Below are 20,613 nucleotides of genomic sequence, written 5' to 3'. Positions count from 1 at the left end.
CCCAGTGCGACGGGTGTGTCAAGTCCGATCGCGATGAGCTTGAAAACCGGCTGGATGGCCTGCTATGGTCTAGGTAGTTGGTGAACGAGAGTTCACGTAGGTGGTATTACTGTGTATGTGATAGACCCGAACGTGATTGTCGGTAAGCAACCACTTACACGGAGATGTTATCTCCGCTCCGTGGATCTACGCCCCAGGCCCGATCGGCATAGAGGAACGGAAGACAACACAATGATGCTAACGTTACGTGTGATTATCATAACGTGCCTGAAGGGACCAATTGTCTCACCCCCTGGAGACAGTCCATAGCCATGCAGTGTTCCAATGAGTAAGGTATCCAGCCTCATGATTGGGGGGTTGTCTAAGGTAGATGAGTCACAACGGGCATGCCATGCGGTTATAGTGACTGAGCAGCGGACATGAGCGAGAAGAGAGAGCTGCAGCAAAACTACCTTAGCTTAGCAGAATTGATAGTTGTGAGGGGCATGTCCACTATTTCGTTGAAAGCATCCATCGCGCTTGTGGTCACAGGAAGGAAGAATCTGCCAGTTAAATCCGGCGGGAATACCTCGCCGATTACCTGAGCGTTATCTACCTTAGTTACCTTAGTCCGGGCCTGGCCCACCAAAGACCCACCTCTGCACACCTTTACCACAAGTGGGACACACCGATGCGTGCCTGATCCTCCTCCCCGGCCTGTTGGCACCCACGCACCACACACCACGCACCCACGCAGAGCACCTCATCCACGCCCGCGGTTGTTTCCCGCTTTGCATCTCCACGACAAAGTAGCCTAATTTTGCCCTAGCTGACGGTTTACCCTAGGCACCTGGGGGCTTTTGGTCCGGGCAAAAATGATCTCCATTGCTTATTCTCGCCCTCCTCCGCCCGGGCACCGTTTCGGGAACCGATACGGCCAACCTGACAAGAGCAAGGGACCGACAGCTTGGGCGTAGCCACACCGCACATGAGGTGGTGACGAGACAGCATCTCGTACTCGTACGGATACCGATGCAGCTACCCCAGATGAGAACGACGTCCTGCGTTTCTGTACTCCGTCCACACTCCCAAACCAACTGAGAGGGACACACTACTTATTCACACATGGAAGCTTCGATCCTTGGCACACGGGCCACGGCTGGGACAACATGGCAGCTGGAGCAAAGACGCAGGGAAGTAAGCAAGTGGATGTCAGCCCTCCACCGCCCACGTTCTCAGACATCAGAAAGAACCCAAAGATCCCAGAAGCAAGGATCCCAAGCAGGAAGCAGCCACGGTATAGCTCACTTGAATGGGCGGTGGCGGGTGAGGGTTATTGGGACTTGGGGCAGCTGCCTCCAACAGTTGTTGGTTCTCATATTCCACATGGAAGGGATGGATCATGGCAACCACTTCGGATAGCAGTCTATCTGCCTACCGCCACCACTCCCGTGCCTCTACTTTGGTTCAGCCTGATGCATTGCAACTTGATCCGCCACAAGTCCATCATCACCATTGCATCTTACCATCGCCGACCATCTTCGCATGAATCTTGACCCCATGCCGACGCCTTACAGCTCAAGCTCAAACCAACCCTTGGTCACCTCGAGCTGGCCTTGCGAGCCTCTGCTCCGTGCGGTACAGAGCACACCTCAACAGCTCTCTCGACTCTCGAGTCCCTTCTCACGGCACTGTGCCTCACGAGACCTGTCTTGGCGGCTTGTCAACGGTTGACCGTGAACCTACCTACCACCGGCGGAGGAGCGGGCCACAGAGCGGCCTCGCTACCTTGAATCTTGTCCGTGCTCCGCAATCTCTCCGCGCACCATCGGCGAATAGGCTGTCACCCTCCGTTCCAACTCTCAACTTTCTCCTCATCGCCGCCGGACTTTTGTAGCAGTCCACCTACCCGACCCTTTCCTTTACGATCGATCAACAACGAACCGTTGGCTCCGCCTGCCGCCGTGGGAGTGGCCAGCGGCCGAGGCCTTGTCGGCAGAGAAACATCATCGCGGCTCTTAATCGTTGACTTTGAATTAGAGTTTGCTGCTCGAAACTAGACGCCATGACGTCTTTACACTCTTTACACCCTCGGACGGTGTCATGGTATCAGACGGGTTTGATGGTGGACTCAATCCCACTGCACGCTCCCGCCGCATAGAGTGCTGCGCTGGCCAGAAGTTTGGCCAGAAGTATCTCTTCTTCCTGTCGTCAGCCTACCTCGAACAACCTGCCTTAAGCTGCACCGCCTGTGAGCTCCCACAGAGTTCGCGGTCAGGTACAACCTGCCTTCTATGCAGCTCGCCGAAGCATCGTCGACCTCGGCCGACTGGTAGCTACCGTTCTTGGCGCATATCAGACTTTGGCACGCACCGACAGCATGGGATCTTTCACCATGGAATGAATTAGGACGACACAAAAGTCCGCCCGCGGCGACCATCCCACGCGAGGCTGTCGGCACCGTTGGCCTCAAAGAGGAAGTCCCTGCATGGATGGGAGCTCGAACGTCTGCCACTGTCTGTTCTCCGAACCTGTCCTGCAGGCATTCGACTCTTCAACTGACACGCTCGAGCCCTATCGACAAGGGACGTTTTTGCACCTCACAAAGATGAGTTAGTTCTCCCGGCGGCACCTCGTCAACTACCCGTCGGGCATACGAGAGCCGTTGGATCAATTTAGGCCCCGGATAGGAGAACAGGAGAGCATTGAGACCGTGTTAGTACCTGTAAGGCGTAGGTATCTGGGCAAGGCAACAAATTTGGACAGGTTTTGGCCCAACCCAGTGGTTATGGTCCATAATGATTCATCGACCCTGGCACCCTGTCGATTTGCCCAAATTGGCATTTCCAGTCAGGGACCAACCAGGCATAGCAATGCCAGTTGGCAGACTCGGTCTCTGGCGTCATCAATTCAGTCATGCCTTGTCGTCTTGTCTCCATTCGAGTCCAGAACCTCTCGAGGATCGTACAGTATGACGGCTCCGAGCTACTGATCTAGAGCAGTAGAGTCGCGGCATCGTCGATGATGAACGCGCAGCAAAAGTCAAGACCCCGCCCTCGGCGCCGGCCTCGTCAACAGGCCGGAGTCTTGGCATACGGGGTTGCAGTTTACCCTGATCGCCCCGTCAGCGGCCCCGTCAGATTCCGCCGCATGCACAAATCGAGAAAATTTAGGATTATGAACAACCCGGTGTTGGTCATCGGACTCACTGCATTGAACCTTGGCTAGGTGTCGTGCTCGAAGGCGTCCGCGGCTCAGCGATGTTGGCATGGTGCGGCGCAACGGAAGATACACAGCTACATGTTCACACCAAAAACGGCCAGATCGAATCTACGGTTACGAAGTCAGAGAGAGAGAGAGAGAGAGGCAAGAGACGTTGGGGTCAACATGGCTTCACCGTCCCGAACGGACGGGTGGGGTTTGCAAACAGAGAGCAAGTAAGACATGAGCACACTCGAAAGAGAGACACAGAACAGATCGGGTGGTTTTTTTCTTGTCAGTCTCGGAGCGATTTGTCTGCCTGGGCGTGTGTCTCTCCCGTGTCTTCGTCGACCATCTCGTTCCATTCCTTGGGCCCATCACCCATGCAGAGCTTACTCAGGTTCGGGGACTTGTGAACCTCCACTCCCGAAGTCTCTGGAGGTACCGATCAGTCACAGTCACAGGAGCGGACCCGCTCAACCTGCCTTACCTACCCCTTGAAGGTTGACAGCAACATTGCGGGCCTTGTCCTCGCGCAACCCACTTTCATGAGGCGTACACTCGGCTTGGTTCCTACCAAGTAGCGTTCCGTTCACGATTTGTCGAGTGTTCCCCGAGGCAAATGGTCCAGACTCGGCCCATGTCAACATACTCGCAGCATCATGTCATCTTTTGTTCATGATCAAGCCTCATTGCTTGGAAAGATCCCATCTCTTGATCCCGGCAGAGTTGTGGGTGACCCTGCTTGCTGGATATAAGATGTGGTCGGCTGTTCCGTCTGATTGGGATCCCCCTACACCGGAGTCAGAAGCTATTCATGTTTCGAATCGGGGACCTTGATCAACATCACAGTTCTAACTCCGCCGACCTGACGTCGATACCTACTCTGCATACCTTCAGCTTCAGCGATCTGGTGTAAATGATTCTTTTTTAAAAAGACCATCTCGGCCCAGAAACATTCCATCGATCCAGACTGTTCATTACCTCCAAGGCAACAACATTACCTCTAGTCGAAATAAGAACCCCTAGGTCTCATCTTACACACCAAGATTGAAGAGAATCATATCTTGTTACACCAACAAGCAGCCTAGAAAGACAAGCCATCCACCACCACGTCCACACATCCTCTCCCGCGTCCACCCGCCCGCAAAAGCATTTAAGGACTTTGGTGACGAATAAGAGAAAAAGGAGATCAAGAAGAACGAAAGGCCCCAAGACCCTGGATCAGCACATAGCACACAACAGGGTCGGCAAACAAGATCCGCTCGAGACACGTCCACCATTCTGCAGTCAGCAATCCGCCGTATCAACAGCGGGAAGCAGCAACAAATAAGCCGTACTTTACACAAGCAGCGACCGGCTTGCAAATCAAATCCCAATCCCTATCCTCGCCGTCCAGTTCTCTGAACTCCGCAGCGGACTTTACCTTCTCGCGGCTAGCTCTTGGGACCAGAAAGAAAAAAGGCTGCTAGCGCGCTGCTACTACCAGCTACATCCCACAACTTGGCTACGTACCAGACGTACTTTTGATACACGACGGTCGCCAGTTGACCACACACACTCTCCAAATTGAGCACAAAACGGAACCAGGATCCTTCTTGAGGCCGTCTCATTTTCATAACTACTGGGCCCGCCCGCGCACTCGGACATAAAGACGTCGCCGACCGTTAATGCCACCCGCAGCAGACCAGGCCAGCGAACCCACACCCACGCCCACGCCTACACCACCACCTACCTATTCGTAAGGTACCTACCTGGTCCTACGAATACCTAACGCACCGCATCCGCACTCGCTCCAGCTTCAGCTCCAGTTCCAGCTCCTCCAGCAGCAGACTCTCCCCGACAGAACTCCCCTAGTCTGCCCTGTCTGCCCTCCACTGTACCCGTCGTACCGCCGTACTTGCATCGTAAAAGGTACGGGGCAAAGTACCGCACCAAAGCAACCAGCATCAGCACCAAGCACCCGCAACGCACACACCCACCCCCCTTGCCTGTCCTTTCCTCTCCTCTCTCTCCTCAACCTCCACTGCTTGCTTGCTCTGCCCTCCTTAGCATTGCGAGCGACCGAACTCTATCAACCCCAAAAGCTTCCGAGGCCTTTTCCCTGTGCATCACATAATCTCGCGCGCGCACATTAGACGCACCCCGTCTACTCCCCGTCGTCTCCCCGTTGTTGCTCGACATTAATAATTTGTCTACGCCCTCCATCCCAGTACCTTGCCGTGCTTACTGTCCCGCCCTCTTGACCCTAGCGCCGCGGACTCTTGGCTGTGTCATCCCGACTCTTTTACCTTTTTGGTTTATTCTTCCTTTGACTGGGTCGACTTCGTTCTCGCTATCCTATATAGTTCACTTACACGCCTCTCACCTCCCTCACCCACAGACTTATACGCACTTTGCCCCTCGGTCTACATCAACAACATCTTCCTCTTCCACACATCGCCACACCTTATCCTTCCTTCCTACTACTACAACAACAATAACAACTACTACTACTACAACTACTACATACTACCCCATTAACTAGTAATCATTCACCACCACAATGGGAAGCGGCCTACCCACACCTCCCTTGGAGGACCAAAAACCCAGAAAGAGCTCCTCCAGCTCCAAGTCTATCAAGCCCAACCGCCATACTGCCAAGCGCGCCAGCCCTCACAACGCGACACAACATCACGATCATAGCTCTCAAGCTATGTCTGCCGATGGACGTCACAAGAGGGTATGGAAGGCTTGCGAAAGGTGTCGTATGAAGAAGACCAAGGTAAGCAGCACTACCACACCCAACCTCATGGTCACTCCCATCCTGACTTGGACTCCACTTAGTGCGACGGCGAATTCCCCTGCAAAAGGTGTAAGGACGATGGTCTCGTTTGCACCGCCGGCGTTCGCAAGAAGACGGAATACAAGCAGCTACCTAGAGGCTACGCCGAAGTTCTCGAGCACACCCAATTCGCCCTCATTGCCACCGTCCATAAGTTGTACTCCATGGTTAGGAACCAACAACAATGGGACCTTGGTGAACCCGAGCTCAACGATAGAGGACAGCCTGTCATCCACAACATTGCCCAGAAGCTTGGATGCATCCGCCCGAACAGCGATATCGACTTGCCAGTTCACTCGGTGTTCCCTGAGGACGAGGCGGGCTTGGCCGAGTTGGCGCGCCAACTGGAGGAACAGCAAAAGGAACGCGATGTTGAGAAGGCCATGAAGGTCGAGGTCGATTCTAACTCAAGTTGCGAGCGTTCAGACCGCGCAAGCTCTTCCGACATTGATCACTCGGAATTCGAGGCCGACTACCGCAAAGCTGTCTTTGGCGGCCACAACAACCCCATGACCATGTCTCCGCAAAGCTTCTCTACCGGATACACTGAGTTCGACGTAGACTCAGTTGCCTCGCCCATCGATCCCACCGCCGCCATGTTTCAGCAAAATCAGTCCCCGCCCATGAACGCTTACCAACAATGGAATATGCCCAGACAATCAGCACCCTCTTCAATGGATCTCGCTCAGCAATTCTTCCAACATCCCGGCGCTCTCACCAACATGGACATGCTTAACCAAGGCCTGATCGAGTCAGAATTCGGCACCATCAAGCCTCACGTTCTTAACTGTCCGAATCCGGAAGTCATGATGGGAATGGGCGACCCGATGATCTACGGGGGCTATGACGGCGAGCCAATGCGACTGTAACCCCAACATTCCAGTCACTGAGCATTTCGAGTACGGATTATGAGTTATAGAGTTGGGGCTTTCGGTCGGGCCACGGCCATCAGGCGCACAGAAGACATTGGGGTCATGGGATTTTGCGAATTTACGGGATTTTCAATGATACACCGCGAAGGCGTTGCTTTTTCTGGGAAAGGACCCTCCCCACATCTCGCGAGAGAGAGAAAAAGGCGTTTGACGGTTTTTTTTGGTGGTTTGATTTTATGTTTTGTTTGGTCAAACTCGGATGAGGTTAATCGCCACCGTTCAAGGTATTTGGGGGCAATAGTGAGCGGGAAACGGCCTTTAGGAAGAAGGATTTATTAGCATTGAGGTGAACGATTTTTCATGTTGCAACGACACCAAAAATCGAAACCATTGTATCAACTTTTTTCTGAACTCGTGTCTACTCTGTTTCTTTTGCTTGTGTGATTTCCCTTGGGATGAGCTTTAGAGAAAAGGTTTATCTTGCCGACCACCCCTCCTTTCAGAGAGTTGGGACGAGGACAAGCTTGCATAAAGCTAAACCCCCGGGGGGGGGGGGGGGGGAAGAGGTCAAAGTACCTCTTCCATCCCCAATGTAAAAAAAAAAACAGATATACTCACAATAGCACCACTCTTCGAGTCAACAGAACTCTTTTTGGCCGTTCTTCGATCGTGCAATCTCTTCCTAATTTGGATTGTAAGACAAACAAAAGTCCGTGAGCTTTCTTCAAGCTCAGGTCGGCGAATGCCCAAAACCAAGTAACTCTGTAACCTCGTCATAAATCATTGTAATTTTTTTTTTTTTTGCAGCTAGCTACCTTGTTTGCCGACTGGCTCCTCCTCCCCCCCTGCTGTAACCTCCCAGGTTTTGACTTCACGCGTGTAGAACTATGGGAGGGCATGACGCTACCAAAAAAAAAAAAAAAAAAAAAAAAAGACGGTGACAAGAAACTCTGAAAAAGTCTACTTGTCTCTTGTCTCACACTCTACTATGCTGGCACTACACTACCCTGACCTGATCCCCGGATATGGAACGAACTGCTACCAGAAATTACCCTCCCTAGTGTACGCAGTAGGCCATTGGAATCGGCGACGGCATGCTACGCTACCGTATCAGCGGGCACCCTGCGGCCTTGCCTGCCCTGTGCCCGCTCGGCTTACACACACTCTCTAGTCTCTAGGTCTGCCCGCAGCGCAGCCCAGAGAAGAATCTTAAAAGAGGATCTTGGGTTTTTGTTGCTTACCAGGAGCCAGCTCCGTCGGTCAAGCCAGCGCCCCCCCCCCCCCCAATTTGCCCTGCGAGCATGCCAATTTTGTTGCTCTCAGGGTTACCGACGCTGCGACCGACGCCCCGGAGGGTTTGGAGCGAATGCGACGCTCAGAGTTGCCAAGGGGATGAGCCACGGGGTCTCCACGTCACGACTTATAATTCTCTCCAGGGGGGGAAGGTCGGCGGCGGAGTAAGGTAAAAGGTCGTTTCTCGCCGCCGCCGAAGGGGACGGACGAACATCAATGAGACAGTTGCAGGGCCTAAAATTCCGCAGGGAGACAACTGTCAGAAGCCTGCTGCGCTGTTCTAGTCAGTGTCGCATCAGGTAGTAGTCATTGGGAGATGAAGATGGCCTCACCGTACCCATCGGCGACCTTCACAACAAGCTCCTGACACGATTGCGGCCTGCCAAATTCCCAACGCGACGTGATACTTTCTTCAAGCTTCTGGTGGCCCCCACTTGGTGACTTGATCGACCGTACAGCTCAGCAGCCGTGCCAGCATCTCTCATGAGATTTGGGGGCCGAAATGACAGCGATGGTGCAACATGGCATGACTAGACAAAGCTCCCATGTTGCCAAACGTAGACTACCGGCCTCCTTTTTGGTTTACTGCCATGTGAAATGAGCCGCTTGCTGGTCGTATATCGCATCACCACACGCAACGATCAACAGGTTCGAATCGGTGCGGACCAAACGAGTCTTCCAAGTCCGCCGAGAAGGCGGGCGAGCAGTCGGTCAGGCGTCGTCACGCCCCTCATCTCTAAGCCACTTGGTAGAGTCTTGGTCAATTCTGGTTCTGGACAAAGGTCCCACTGGAGCATCCGTGATCCTTGTTGGTCGATCAAGGGGTGACAGGGGAGGGTGTGTGGTTGCGCCAGCAGTTGTCGATGGTTCTGCATCTGCGGCGGCGGGCTGGTAAGTGGCAGGGCGCAAAAGCCAACGGTCTGCGCAAAGACGCACCCAACGCACAAACCGCACACCCCCAGATTGTAGTATAGACGAGGAACCAACTCTGGCGGGTAAAGGCTTACTGGTGCAGGTAGGATGAGGATGAAGCAGGGTTGCTCCCACGAGAAAAAAGCAGAGACGAGTGAAAATCAAAAAAAAAAACTTTTCCAAAACACACGACGGAAAACCATCTGAATGTGTCCGCCCTACGATGTGCTTCGATCCCGAGAGTCCACGCCGCGGCGACCCACAGTGCATGTTCCACTAAACGCGGGAAGCTCAGGGCGCTGTTCATGCGATAATGCTACGTTTGGGAATATCAGGCGGGCTATGGCGCGGGTCGAGGGGTGATTCAGGTTGACCGTTAAACAGCGTTGCTGTCTATTGCGCATCACATACGGATAGTATACTCCGTACTTGGTGATTGATTACGGAGTATGGCACTTTGCGCGACAGAGAAGGGGGTCGCTAAGTGGTTGGAAATCGAATTATGATCTCGGCGTTTGTGACGGAGGGCGGGACGGGAAGTTGTAAACCCCGCGGTCCGACAGTGGATAACCCATGATGAGTCGATTTCTTTTATGAAAGACTAGTTCCATCGTCTTTGTTCGGGTCCGAAGATTGAGTGAGGTGGACTTTTGTTTTGCTTCTCTCTTCTGCCCCAGATAAGCCCGGGGGGTCATTTTGCTGTCCACGGACATCAAACATGGCCGATGACAATGTCTGAAGGGACTCGGGCAGGTGTTGGCAATGACACCTTGTGAGTTCACGTGTTGGGCTGGGCGGATTGTCAGAGTTGGGTTGACGATGCTGGGGAACCCCTGGTTGCTAGTTTGAGCGTTGCTTTGGCCTTTGGAGTTCAAGGCGCTTTGTCAGCGGGCCGCTTTGGTTTTTGAATGGGCCAGACCTCTCTCTGTCCAGGACGACAGGAAGTCAGCCTGTACGAAAGTTTCTGTTGACTTTCTGTGGTGGACATGATCGGCTGCCGTCAAAGTAGACTGCCCAACATGGGAAGCTTGTACAATGGTTGAGGCCCTGGGCGAGGCCTTGGGTGGGACACGTTGTAAATCTCCTCTCACCTGCACCAAGGAGAGCAGAAAGCAGGAGGTGTTTCCGTACGGATCGGTCCAAAGTGAGGACCAGAAGCCTCTCGGCCGCAGATTTCGGATTTCTCGCATTCGGGTTTCCTCCTCCAGACTTTTCTCCCCTAAGTCTCTGACAATTCTATTGTCGTGCAGAATAAAAGTGTGTTCATGGTTCGTACGGGACGAGGGTATCCATTGCCTGGCTGAGTCCAGGACTCCAGGCAGTGGGTAAGCTCCGCTGTCAGAAGACAGCCGAAACGCAGTGATGGGGGATGTTGGCTGTTCCAGTGAAATTGTTCCCTCCTATTCTGTCCTTCTCGACTTGTTCTTCTCTTTGCTCCATACGCAAGCAGCCAGTCGGACTGCAACACTATCTCGCCCCGTCCCACTCTGTCCACATTGTCGGGATCGGAGAGAAATGAGTACTTCGTACGGGCTGTTGATGACCAACCGTCAACGTGGTTGGTGGTACCCTGACAAGGGATCCCGTATTTTAGGCAGGTGATCGTAAAGGATCGGCCGCTTGTAGTTGAAATTATGAAATGAACGCGGCTTTTGTGCAAGCCTCGGCAGCTCGCGGTGCCGAGCTGGGGGTCCATCGGGCCCTAATGCACATATACGCCGTATCTCCATCGCCGTCATCGCCGCCATGGAGCGGCCGGGGTGTGGAGGGCCGCCGAGGGCTTTCAATTTGCGCAATACCCATCGGTTTGGACCCGTCTAGTTGGGGGTGGGCTTTTAGGGTTCGAGGTTAAGAATATGATACTGGGCAGATTTGGGGGCAGAAACAAGGTGAAAATTTCTGCGCCCAGTCCATTGGTATTTTGGAATAAGGCGCGCTTGTTTGGAGAATGCAAAATGGATATGCGTTTGATTGGCGCTTGTCTTGGCTTGCTTGGTATTCTTGGAAACGCAGTCCGCGGGCTCGGAGCGCCGGTGCGTGACGACGGCCGAGTGCCAGAGAGTCGGTGTCCTCTAGGGTCCTTGTCTAATAGCAGCTTGGCATCAAATTCCGTCCGGCGAGGAGCCAAGACTCAGGACACGTCTTTGAATAGGTTGGCATCTGCGAGCGCCCAGTGAGTAGGGAGTACCAACCGTCAACCGGTCAAGACTCAATGGCAGCCATTGACGATGGTGTAGCATCCGTCAAGGTATCCGTAATACCGTATGGTCACTATGGTGTACTCCGTATCCCCGTAGGAATGAACTCGTAAGGTCCAAATGGTAAAGGGGCTGTGGCGGGTGGTTGCGGGAGTGCACGTGAACTGTGTTCTCCCGGATGGTTTTCTTCACGCGTACATTGACCAAGGAATCAAGGATCTGTCAGGGCCACATTTCGCATTTGGCATTTCGCATCTTGTCTCCACGTCAATTCCGGTGTCGTGTGCATGCGTTGCCGTAGTGTACGCAGTAGTGTAGTCGCTGCCTGGCGGGGTCTCGTGCGTTGATGTTGATAGGTAGGCGATCCGATGGGCTGATGAAGTTCTGAAGTTGTGATGGAGGGTTGATGGTAGGTTGACTTCGCAGGGGCGGATGTTTCTCGGGTCCGAGGAGCTTAGCAAGGAAGGACTGCGCGAGGTTGCGCTGCGTGCAGTCTGTACGTACTACTCCGTACGGATTACAGTAAGGTATGTACTATGCAGCCTGCCTGCAGGTGGGATCATGGAGGAGGTGCTTTGGTCCTATTCCTCTCCCTACCTTCGCTCCTACTCATGGTCGTAAGCTCATATTCCTCCGTCGATCCTCCCGGGGTTCAGCTGCTGGTTTCGCCCGCAAAGGGACACAGGACCCTGGAACAGCTGGCTCGCTCTTGACCCATGGTGGTAGTGTACACCGTAAGAGTGTGCGCGTATTCCCGCATTAGTATCCGGAGGTTGGAGGAGCAGAGAGCCATCCTGCACGCCTCGTACTTTCCGAAACCGTCCAGCGCATATACCTGATGTTGGCAGGTACACAGTAGACCACAGGCAGTACTCACGCATGGGAACTTTGGAGTTGCATCCAGAGAGACGGGTTTGGACTATGAGAGCTTGAAATGCACAGAACGCAGCAAAGGTCCATGATTGGCCCGGACAGGTCCACTTCAGAACGACTTTCAAGGTACGTCTCTCTTTCCCACCATTTGCTGTAAGGAGTATTCATCCAGAGTAGCTACTATGTACTGCACTCACCTCCAACAACTGACTGCTGCCAACCACGTTCACAGCCCTTTTCCTACGGCTTCTTCGACCAAGATTGCCTGCATACGTCGTACTTCGTACTTTTTCTCTCCTCTCTTTAGGCGCCAAGGCCCTGCCCTGGGCAATTAGGTTCAGTTGGCTGAAAAGTGGCTGAGCTGTGGCCCTATCCGCTTCCCCGCAACTCAACACGCGTATTGGCGTATCTGCCCATGCCTGTTCTGCTCTGGGAAACTTGGGAACGCCTCACCTATCTCGCATTCCTCGCATAGACCTCACCTGTCCTCGTTTTCGCTCTCGTGGTGCGACTGACCGTGGTCTTTCTACGAATCTGCGACCGATGCCATCGCTGTCAATCTCAGGCTATCAGCAAAGCCATGCCGAGCAGCCGTTCTCACCAACCATTGCACGATGCGAAGTTTACGAAACTTGTCGAGGGGCACTTCTGCCAGTCAAGACACGAGTTCACTGCTTGTAAATTGCAGGCTATCACATTGTGGCTCTAGGTACTCAGGTTGGCGCCCCCAGAAAACCAGCCCCAAGCAATACCTACTAGCTGGGCGAGCATGTTTTAACCTTGATTAGCTATTGTCGAATCAAGAGCTCCTCGCCAACTCCATTTTAACGTCTTGGCCGACCATTTGCCCCCAAATCGGGTGGCCGTGTCTCTCTTGGCGCTCTGCATACGCCGTATTGGCATCTCGTCATTCACCATAACGCTGAGAGCAGACATCGTTATGCTTTTCCCTGTCAAACCACACCACGACCACCATGTCATGCCAACCTCTGAACCCCGCCCTAAGCCTTGTATTCGTACCTGGAGGGGGTCTGTGAAATTGCACCGCTTTTGCGGCCTTCTGGGTGGTCTAGGCCTATGCCAATGTTGTTGGCGCAGCAATCTGGATTGAACAAGATATGTTGATACCTGAGTCGACTTCGAGTGACTTTACCCAAGTCTCCTCAAGTCTCTTCATGTTACTCCCCAGAATGGCACCTGTCCGCCATGGAAGAAAACCCCGTCGTGGATCTCCCCAAGGCTTAGCGCGATGGGCTCTGTTAGACGGTGTCACTACGCCAAGCGCGGTAGCGGAACGATGTCGACGAACTAACATCTGAAAGGTGCCTTCCTCAAAGGACCACCAATCGGTTTCATCTTTGAATCCCCCTTCACCTGACCATCAGATGACGGCCACAAAAAGCATCGCGCAATGCTCTGGACTACGGAAAACTTTACGGCCCTGCCGTCCTCATATCAAAACCCACGGAAACCTTAACGCGGACGTTGCGATTATCGCAATATCGGGCTCCAGGCGGCCTATACACGCAAGACGCTGCCGACAAATGTATCCCATTTAGAGGTAAACCCAGTCTCAGTAAGTGTGTCACCGGTGGTTTTCTAATAACTGTCATTGTAACAGGGGCTTTCATTCCCAATATTGCCTGATATTGCCAAATCCAAGGCGCCACAGTCAGTCTGACAGACGAGAATGTTCCCCTTCTCGCATGGAAGTTGAGTCAGGTGGCGTTTTAAGGCCAAAAGTTCTGCCCACTCACCATCTCATAAGACACGACAATTTCTCGAATTGCAGTATTGGATGCTTGCAATTGCCTGCTTTTGGATTGGCATCGAACAATCCTACGCTGGATACTGGAAGATCGGCATCGCGATGTGCCACTGCCCTCAGTGATCAGTCATTGGCAGACCCGTGGCGTGCTAACAGACAAAGTCTCCGCACACTTGCAAGGCCGTGGACACAGAGACTCCAAAAGGCCCGACGTCGCGTTGGCAAACTCAATGCCAGTCGTTTGGGTCACGCTAAGCAACGATTACTTCTCGTCATCAGCACCTTAATCACCTTTGTAGAGTTGCAATTTGCCCAAAAATAACGTTCGCTGTTGATGGACAGGGTGGAGGGGCGCCGATTGAATCGCGAAGCCTGTCAGCTTACCAGCAGCAGGCAGTGAAATGAGGCTAATGCAGATCTTCTGCCCAAGTTTCAATAACAGGTGTACAGAGATTACCCGCCGGACGGAAGACGCGATTACTCGACCTATGGTATTCGTACTGCCGTCCAGTCACCGGCTACAAAACTCTCCATCTTGACTAGAGGAATAAGCCAAACAGAGATTGGGGCTCGTTCAATCCCACGTCAGCAGCAGATATGCCTCCTGAACACAAGGCCACAAGTTTGATAAGAATACCGGCTTGATGGCGGCATCGTCCCTTCAACCTCAGTCTCATAGGCTGTTTGACATCTCAATCTACGCAGGTGATGGCGCTCGTCAACGCCCGCAGCTTGTGTCGTGCGTGTCACGAGGTTGGAGATTGATCACAGTGGGGAGGCCATGGCCTAGCCACAATGACTTGGAGTGAGCAACGACTTCCTAGAGTCAAATATTATCTTCTACCAACGCGGAACATCGCTGGATCTGGAGGGGAAGTGGGCTAATTACTGGTTCGCCCTATGCCAAACTCTGAGAAAGCTTATTGACTCGGATACAGGCCTTTCAACATGTCGACAATCTCACCTTTCAAGAGAGGAAACTTAAATTCAGACGAAGTTGGGGGCTACGCCTACAGTCCGCCTATCTAGCATTGAAGATCGAGAATCGGACCTGCCTCCGTAAAGGGAAGTGGGCGGGCGGGCGGGAGCGGTGACTGGGACTCGAAAAGGAGTTCAGTACGTTTAGAAAAGTCTATTCACTGTGTTGGGGATTCGGCGCGCGCGAGTCGCGGTTCATCCTTTCTTGGCACGGCAAAACAGAAGTGCGAAAAATTGGCCACCCCGGTCACAACGAAATAGTCGGCGCACCGCCGTCTCCGTCTCCATGGTATAGCGCGCGTCAAAAAAAAAAAAAAAAAAAAAAAAAAAAAGGGGGTGACGGGGTGGAAGAAATAAGGTTAAGCGGCAGCGATTGGGGATGCGACGTCGTTCACAGGGATATATGCTGGTACCAAGCGCGAGGCTTTTTGAAAAGCGTTCATTTGCGTTTGGATGTGGTTTATTCACATGGACCACGGCAGGGAAGGGGTCTTTGGCCGCTTACATGGTTTCACGGCCTTCATCTTGTCCTATCCCCGGCCCGCGGGCTTGGCCGGGGTCCGGGGTGCGGACAGTAGGGTTTGGATTCTACTCCGCTTTTCCTCCGCGATTGGGCGCGGAGCTTCGGTTTCGGGCGTATATCCGAAAGCCAAAGGGTCACTTAATCATCAAGGTAGCACCGTACCAAGGCAAAGAGGGTAGGACGACGCGCAGGAAGGTCCATCGCGGTGGAATTGTTGCTTGGACTGGTGACATTGGCGCTGGGCGGAAGTTTGGCGGAGGTCTCACGCGCGGCGTGGAGTCTGTGAAGTTATTCCGAATCTCAAGGAAAAGTCGCCGAGTGGTGGTTTATTCTTGCGTGGTAAGCATAACGTGGACTACACCATTCGTCCGAGCGATGGACGACTAATTGACGCCGGTGCAATCGTTGCAGAACGCGGATTTGTCATCTCACCGTCGCCGATGTGGACGATTACCACGGATTTTTCCCCTCAACAGTAACACACGGGGGCTCCCTGCAAAGCCCGATGGAGCTACGGTCTTCTGACGTGATCGAGTTCGTCGTACCTTACGGTCTCTGTCTAACTTGGCACTCGGGGTCTGGCAGAGGAAAGCTTGATAACGAAGGGGAGAAGTTGGGATGATTGACCGGTTCCCTCTTCTTCCTTTGGAATCCCGCTCCGGCGGCTACGCCCGTTGGATCAACGGGATCCCCTTCTCGGAGGACCATGAAGTCAAGAACCCACAAAGCACGAGGCAATTCTTGGGTAATCCCCTCTTCTTTCCCGTCGCCTGCGTAAGAGGTGCCGTTATGCCGGGTCATTACTCTTTTGGGCCTGGAACTCTCTATGAAAACCGAGGGCGTGGAACTGGTATCCTGGCGCGGGATGGCGACTCTTTTGCATGGTGAGCTTTTTCTGTGGTGATGGGCAAGGTGAGTGAGCAATGGATTACACCGCCCCCTCGTTCCCCCACACAACCCTTACGGGCTTATCATACGGGGGACCATCTTGTGTCTACTCTCACACACCACTACCCCATATGCCGGAGAAGACCCTGAGTTTCTCAGAGTGAGACGGTGAGGGCTGGATTGGGTGCTGCATCGCTCGCTTTCTTGTTCTTTACGGCGTTGAACCCCTTTTGTGGATTAGACCCGGATGTTGTTGCGAGGCTTCCGAACAGACTCTTGGGCACGCTCTAGCTTGTCTTGAGCTGAAGAGGCTTTTCAGGCTGACCGAGGTGCGGTTAGTGGTATGATACAAATGGCTGGCTGGAACAACGAGTGCGGCGCGGCCGTGTCCGTTCTCGGTTTCGGTAAATGCCAAACCAACAACGTTGGTCATTTTTCTGCCCCTTCGCCCTTCCCCCCTCTCTCTATATCCCTCACCTTGAAGACGTTCTTGTCACTGTACTTGCGATCTACAACCTCATCATAATCTGATGGTTTGATGATCTGATGCTATGGTGCAGTCGTTTGCTTTGACGGCGTCGAAGCGAGGTGACAGTGACAGGCTCCTGGGCCCTGCGAGGATAGAATGGAGGGAAGGGGACCCCCCTCCTTCGGGACTTCCAGAGAGCCAGCCAGGACGATCTGCCTTGCCTCTTGCCCCCCTCCCCTCATTTTGCCCCTCAATGGCAGGGTGGTCTTTCTTATGGGGTCCTTTGAGCTTGTTTTTGGAGATAGCTGCTAGCTATACTCCGTACTCCGTAGTCTTGGTTCGGTTCATCGGGTGGTTGGGATTAGGTTTTTGTCTGGCTCGGGTCTGTGGCACCACTGTCGTTGTCACCGTCACTGTCAGTCTTGTCAGGTGGGTGGTAAGAGTAGTTGGTTCCTCTTCTTTGACTCTGCATTTCCTTGTTGGCGTGTCTGTGGATACGCTTAGGCTAGACGGGCCGGTTAGGGGGACTGGACTAGACCGGGGCTTCTACTTGGTTCATGACTTGGCTTTTAGAAAACGGTGATGGTAAAGGTGACGGAAGTTCGGAGTTTACGGAGCTCGTTGACTTGATGTATTCTTGTTGACGATGTTTAGAAGGCGTTTGGGGGATGAGATGGCGGTCGCGTTGGTGAAACCAGGCGATGAAGAGGGATCACCTGAGTGGACGGGTCTAGCATCATACTGAGACCTTCGGATTTCTCTAGTAGCTATGCTGACTTGTTCAGACATCTGTCGATGGTCTTAACTACGACTATTGATCCTCATCATGCTGGTTGATTGACTTACACGCCCAGACATGCTTAAACGTCTCCTATAGACCTTTAGCTTACAAAGATCATGTGGTATGAACTCGAGGAATACGCGGTCAGGCCTCTCACACTTTGCTGAAGGAGCTATTATGGTGGTATGCTAGACGTGTTTCCGATACTCATAACCTGTGCAGTCGAAAGCTTGGGCCGACTCTGGCTCCTCAACTATCGTAATTAGAGACCTAGTTGAACGCACCAAGGATCTCATTGTCGAGCACGTCGTCCTTTCGCTATGGTCTGCCGCGAGGCTTGCACCTGGTTGACTCTTTTCTTACATTCGCGACGACTCGTGTGCTTGTATCTCTAGGGCGTGGTCTCCCGCTTCGTAGCTATGGCTTTGCTTAGTACCTCTCTGTAGTGTGTTGATAGGAAGAAACACTTTTGCTAAATGTGGATGAATGACTGTCCAAGTTTGTAGTTGCGAGTAAGTCCCTAGCCGCAGTTCGATGTATGCATGCTCTGATGCCATGCATTCTTTGCATCTAACGATGTGGACCTGTCAACCCAGCAGCATGCTACCCCAAGCAGAGCAACGACTCTCTATTCCCTGAGAGGTATTGCCAACCATCGCATTAGGTTCTGTGAGGCCTGCGTCCGTTCGCCGAGAAGCACATTATGATTTCCTACCCCTAGGTATGATCACATGTCACGCATCTGTGATCTGACGTGTCTTTCTCCCGCCGACAAGAGCTGAAACGCCTTTCTGGAGAGACTTGAGGCTCTGATGGAACCAGCGACTCGCGAAGTTAGCTTGTACGTGCCTATACGGCTTTGACTGTGTCACCGAATCAGGTCATATCAGGCTGGTATCTTTGTTTGTGAGCGCATTCGATGCATGGATTGACGTTGGGCTTTGCTGGTAGGAAACCAATGTTGAAACTTTAGAGATCTGTCTCGTTTTTTTTTGTCTGTTTTATACCAACTCAAAGTATTCAAAGTACTGAAGGTGTCTTGATGAAACAGAAAGATGCCTGCCTTGGTAGGTCAGAGACACTTGTTCAGCTACTCGTGGGGACTTTCAAATCAAGTCTCGCTCCCAATGACAACGTATGCTCAACAAATTCAATTCACATCATTCGCAAAGCGAACTTTTTGAAGAAGAATCCTTACGCATGAGCATGAGGCAAGCGAGAGGTATCCATCAAAATTCCAGTGAGCCTCACATAAACAGAACAAGACTTCCTTCTTTTAGTCGATGATGCCGCCAGGTCCGGTGCACCAAGTAGACTTCTGGTATCTGACCAGCGATGTAAGTCATGGTAATTCTCAGTCCTCATACTGGAGACCCCTACGTGACTAACTGACTGTATGTTTCCCCAGGACCGGAGACGCACTTCCAACCAACGATTCTGCCACCTCCTACCCGCCGAGTATCAGCATCAGAACCACAAGTGAGAGATCAGGCTCGTAGAATGCAATGATGTTTCATGATGTTTTGATTGAAAGAGCTAGGAGGCTATAGGTATAGGCGGTTATCAGGTGAATAGCGCGTCCTATAAATGAATTACAGGCTTGAGCTTCAGGAAGTAAACCACCGTCAGCCTGATCCTCAAAGGCTTGCGAAAGACTACGTCACCGTCCGCTCCTCATCAAATCAAACATTCTATTGAACCCTCCTACATGGAAGATCATCATACGAAGGTTGTGTGTATACGTGTAGGTGCGGAGTGGAGTATCACCGTTGCGGTGTCCGCGACAGTTCACTGGGGGATCCTGCACCTCGGATAACCACAGCCGGGTGACGACAAGCGATACGACATGATTTCAATTCATGACCTTTAAATATGCTGGGTCGCAAGTAGTTCTAGGTCAAAGCGGCTACTCCTTTTCTCATATGACGACAACGATACACGGCGTGCGCGGAATAATCCATCGTCCTCGAAGGTCTACCCTACCGCATGTCGACCGTGGAGAATCTAGTCTTGTTCATCTCGGTGTTGTTACTTGGGTGATACGATTTTTGGTTTTCAACCTTTCTGTCTTCATGCAATGCGGTCGAGTTAGATTGAATTTCTCAAAAGCTGGATACACCTTGTTCTTGTTTTGATATCTACAGCGACTGTTTCTCGACTCGACAAGGTCAAGGAGCATCACAGCATCCCTCTAGCGCGATGATCGTCAGCTGGTACCGGAAATTTGCACAGACTGAGCTACCCACGATCTTTGAGTCAAAATGAATCAAGATTGGTATCGAACAGAGCTGGGCTAGTCGACTTATCTTAGACGACTACCACTCGCATCTTGTTGGTTTGCCGTGCGTCTTCTGTCATCAGGGCACCACCAGCCTCTTCCCCACTAAGCTCGTCGCCAATGACATGAATGAGTCCCTCTGCCCACAATGGCTCGGTAGAGTGGGAACGTCAGGGGCATGGATGGATGGAAGGAGGATGGCTGGTGTGTATGTTTCTCAGGTGTTTGAACTACCTTGAGTAGTAGATCGCAGCTCCACTGGCGTGGAAATTGCATGACTTATGGGCAAGGTAAGTAATTTAGAAGACAACAAGTGTGCTGCTTTTCTGCAGAGAAACATTGCATACGTACACATCGTCTTCTGGCTCGGTGAAATCTGTGCCTAAACACTCTCCTATTTTTTCTGCAGGTGATCGTCATTTGGCGGGTGCGAAAGCAGCCTCTCATCATTCCATGAAGTATTGCTTCATTTCAATCATGCATTAATCGATGTACGCAAGCTCATTTGAAAATAATATCCGATATCGTCAGGAATACTCTTGCTGTCGCGTACTTGTAAATCATAGGCAGGTAGGTAGATCTCATCATGTGAAAAGTAGACATCGACGTGTTGAGAAAATTGGTCAGGGTAGGTAGGGAACATCAGACTCTAAGAAGCCGAAGAACACTCATATCTGTACACGTCAAAGTAAAATAATACAAAAATGAAATTCCAACCCAAATGACAAAAGAGTTCACCCCCCGGTATCGAACGGGGGCTACATCTGTTGGTGCAC

The 20,613-nt window shown here is 52.4% G+C and overlaps 8 protein-coding genes across 8 annotated transcripts; 4 read left to right on the top strand and 4 right to left on the bottom strand.

Moving 5' to 3' along the window:
• Positions 1 to 1,148: 1,148 nt before the first annotated feature.
• On the top strand, positions 1,149 to 2,383 carry CPAR01_10392 (uncharacterized protein; the record flags this gene model as incomplete). The annotated part of the gene is made up of 4 exons (XM_060494653.1): positions 1,149 to 1,305; positions 1,557 to 1,872; positions 2,040 to 2,230; positions 2,280 to 2,383. The coding sequence occupies 4 exons, from the start codon at positions 1,149 to 1,151 to the stop codon at positions 2,381 to 2,383; spliced, it is 768 nt and encodes a 255-aa protein (XP_060346835.1).
• A 1,092-nt stretch (positions 2,384 to 3,475) lies between these two features.
• Positions 3,476 to 3,830, bottom strand: CPAR01_10391 (uncharacterized protein; the record flags this gene model as incomplete). Its single annotated transcript, XM_060494652.1, has 2 exons — positions 3,476 to 3,615; positions 3,671 to 3,830. 2 exons carry the CDS (start codon positions 3,828 to 3,830, stop codon positions 3,476 to 3,478), a joined length of 300 nt encoding a protein of 99 aa, XP_060346834.1.
• A 1,895-nt stretch (positions 3,831 to 5,725) lies between these two features.
• Positions 5,726 to 6,873, top strand: CPAR01_10390 (uncharacterized protein; the record flags this gene model as incomplete). The annotated part of the gene is made up of 2 exons (XM_060494651.1): positions 5,726 to 5,944; positions 6,007 to 6,873. The coding sequence occupies 2 exons, from the start codon at positions 5,726 to 5,728 to the stop codon at positions 6,871 to 6,873; spliced, it is 1,086 nt and encodes a 361-aa protein (XP_060346833.1).
• Positions 6,874 to 8,880: 2,007 nt separating this feature from the next.
• On the bottom strand, positions 8,881 to 9,351 carry CPAR01_10389 (uncharacterized protein; the record flags this gene model as incomplete). Its single annotated transcript, XM_060494650.1, has 1 exon — positions 8,881 to 9,351. The coding sequence occupies one exon, from the start codon at positions 9,349 to 9,351 to the stop codon at positions 8,881 to 8,883; it is 471 nt and encodes a 156-aa protein (XP_060346832.1).
• Positions 9,352 to 10,300: 949 nt separating this feature from the next.
• On the bottom strand, positions 10,301 to 10,777 carry CPAR01_10388 (uncharacterized protein; the record flags this gene model as incomplete). The annotated part of the gene is made up of 1 exon (XM_060494649.1): positions 10,301 to 10,777. The coding sequence occupies one exon, from the start codon at positions 10,775 to 10,777 to the stop codon at positions 10,301 to 10,303; it is 477 nt and encodes a 158-aa protein (XP_060346831.1).
• Positions 10,778 to 11,546: 769 nt separating this feature from the next.
• Positions 11,547 to 12,072, bottom strand: CPAR01_10387 (uncharacterized protein; the record flags this gene model as incomplete). The annotated part of the gene is made up of 2 exons (XM_060494648.1): positions 11,547 to 11,762; positions 11,989 to 12,072. The coding sequence occupies 2 exons, from the start codon at positions 12,070 to 12,072 to the stop codon at positions 11,547 to 11,549; spliced, it is 300 nt and encodes a 99-aa protein (XP_060346830.1).
• Positions 12,073 to 12,256: 184 nt separating this feature from the next.
• CPAR01_10386 (uncharacterized protein) lies at positions 12,257 to 12,833 on the top strand (the record flags this gene model as incomplete). Its single annotated transcript, XM_060494647.1, has 2 exons — positions 12,257 to 12,278; positions 12,586 to 12,833. Coding segments are annotated over 2 exons (270 nt in total), but the record flags the coding sequence as incomplete, so codon positions are not given.
• A 2,444-nt stretch (positions 12,834 to 15,277) lies between these two features.
• CPAR01_10385 (uncharacterized protein) lies at positions 15,278 to 15,808 on the top strand (the record flags this gene model as incomplete). Its single annotated transcript, XM_060494646.1, has 1 exon — positions 15,278 to 15,808. The coding sequence occupies one exon, from the start codon at positions 15,278 to 15,280 to the stop codon at positions 15,806 to 15,808; it is 531 nt and encodes a 176-aa protein (XP_060346828.1).
• Between the last annotated feature and the right edge of the window lie 4,805 nt (positions 15,809 to 20,613).

Source organism: Colletotrichum paranaense (assembly GCF_030867605.1).
Source record: "Colletotrichum paranaense strain IMI 384185 chromosome Unknown Scaffold_8.1, whole genome shotgun sequence".
In the NCBI taxonomy this organism is placed as follows: Eukaryota; Fungi; Ascomycota; class Sordariomycetes; order Glomerellales; family Glomerellaceae; genus Colletotrichum; species Colletotrichum paranaense.
The sequence above is the reverse complement of the archived record's forward strand: the minus strand, read 5'-3'. Positions and strand labels throughout refer to the sequence as shown.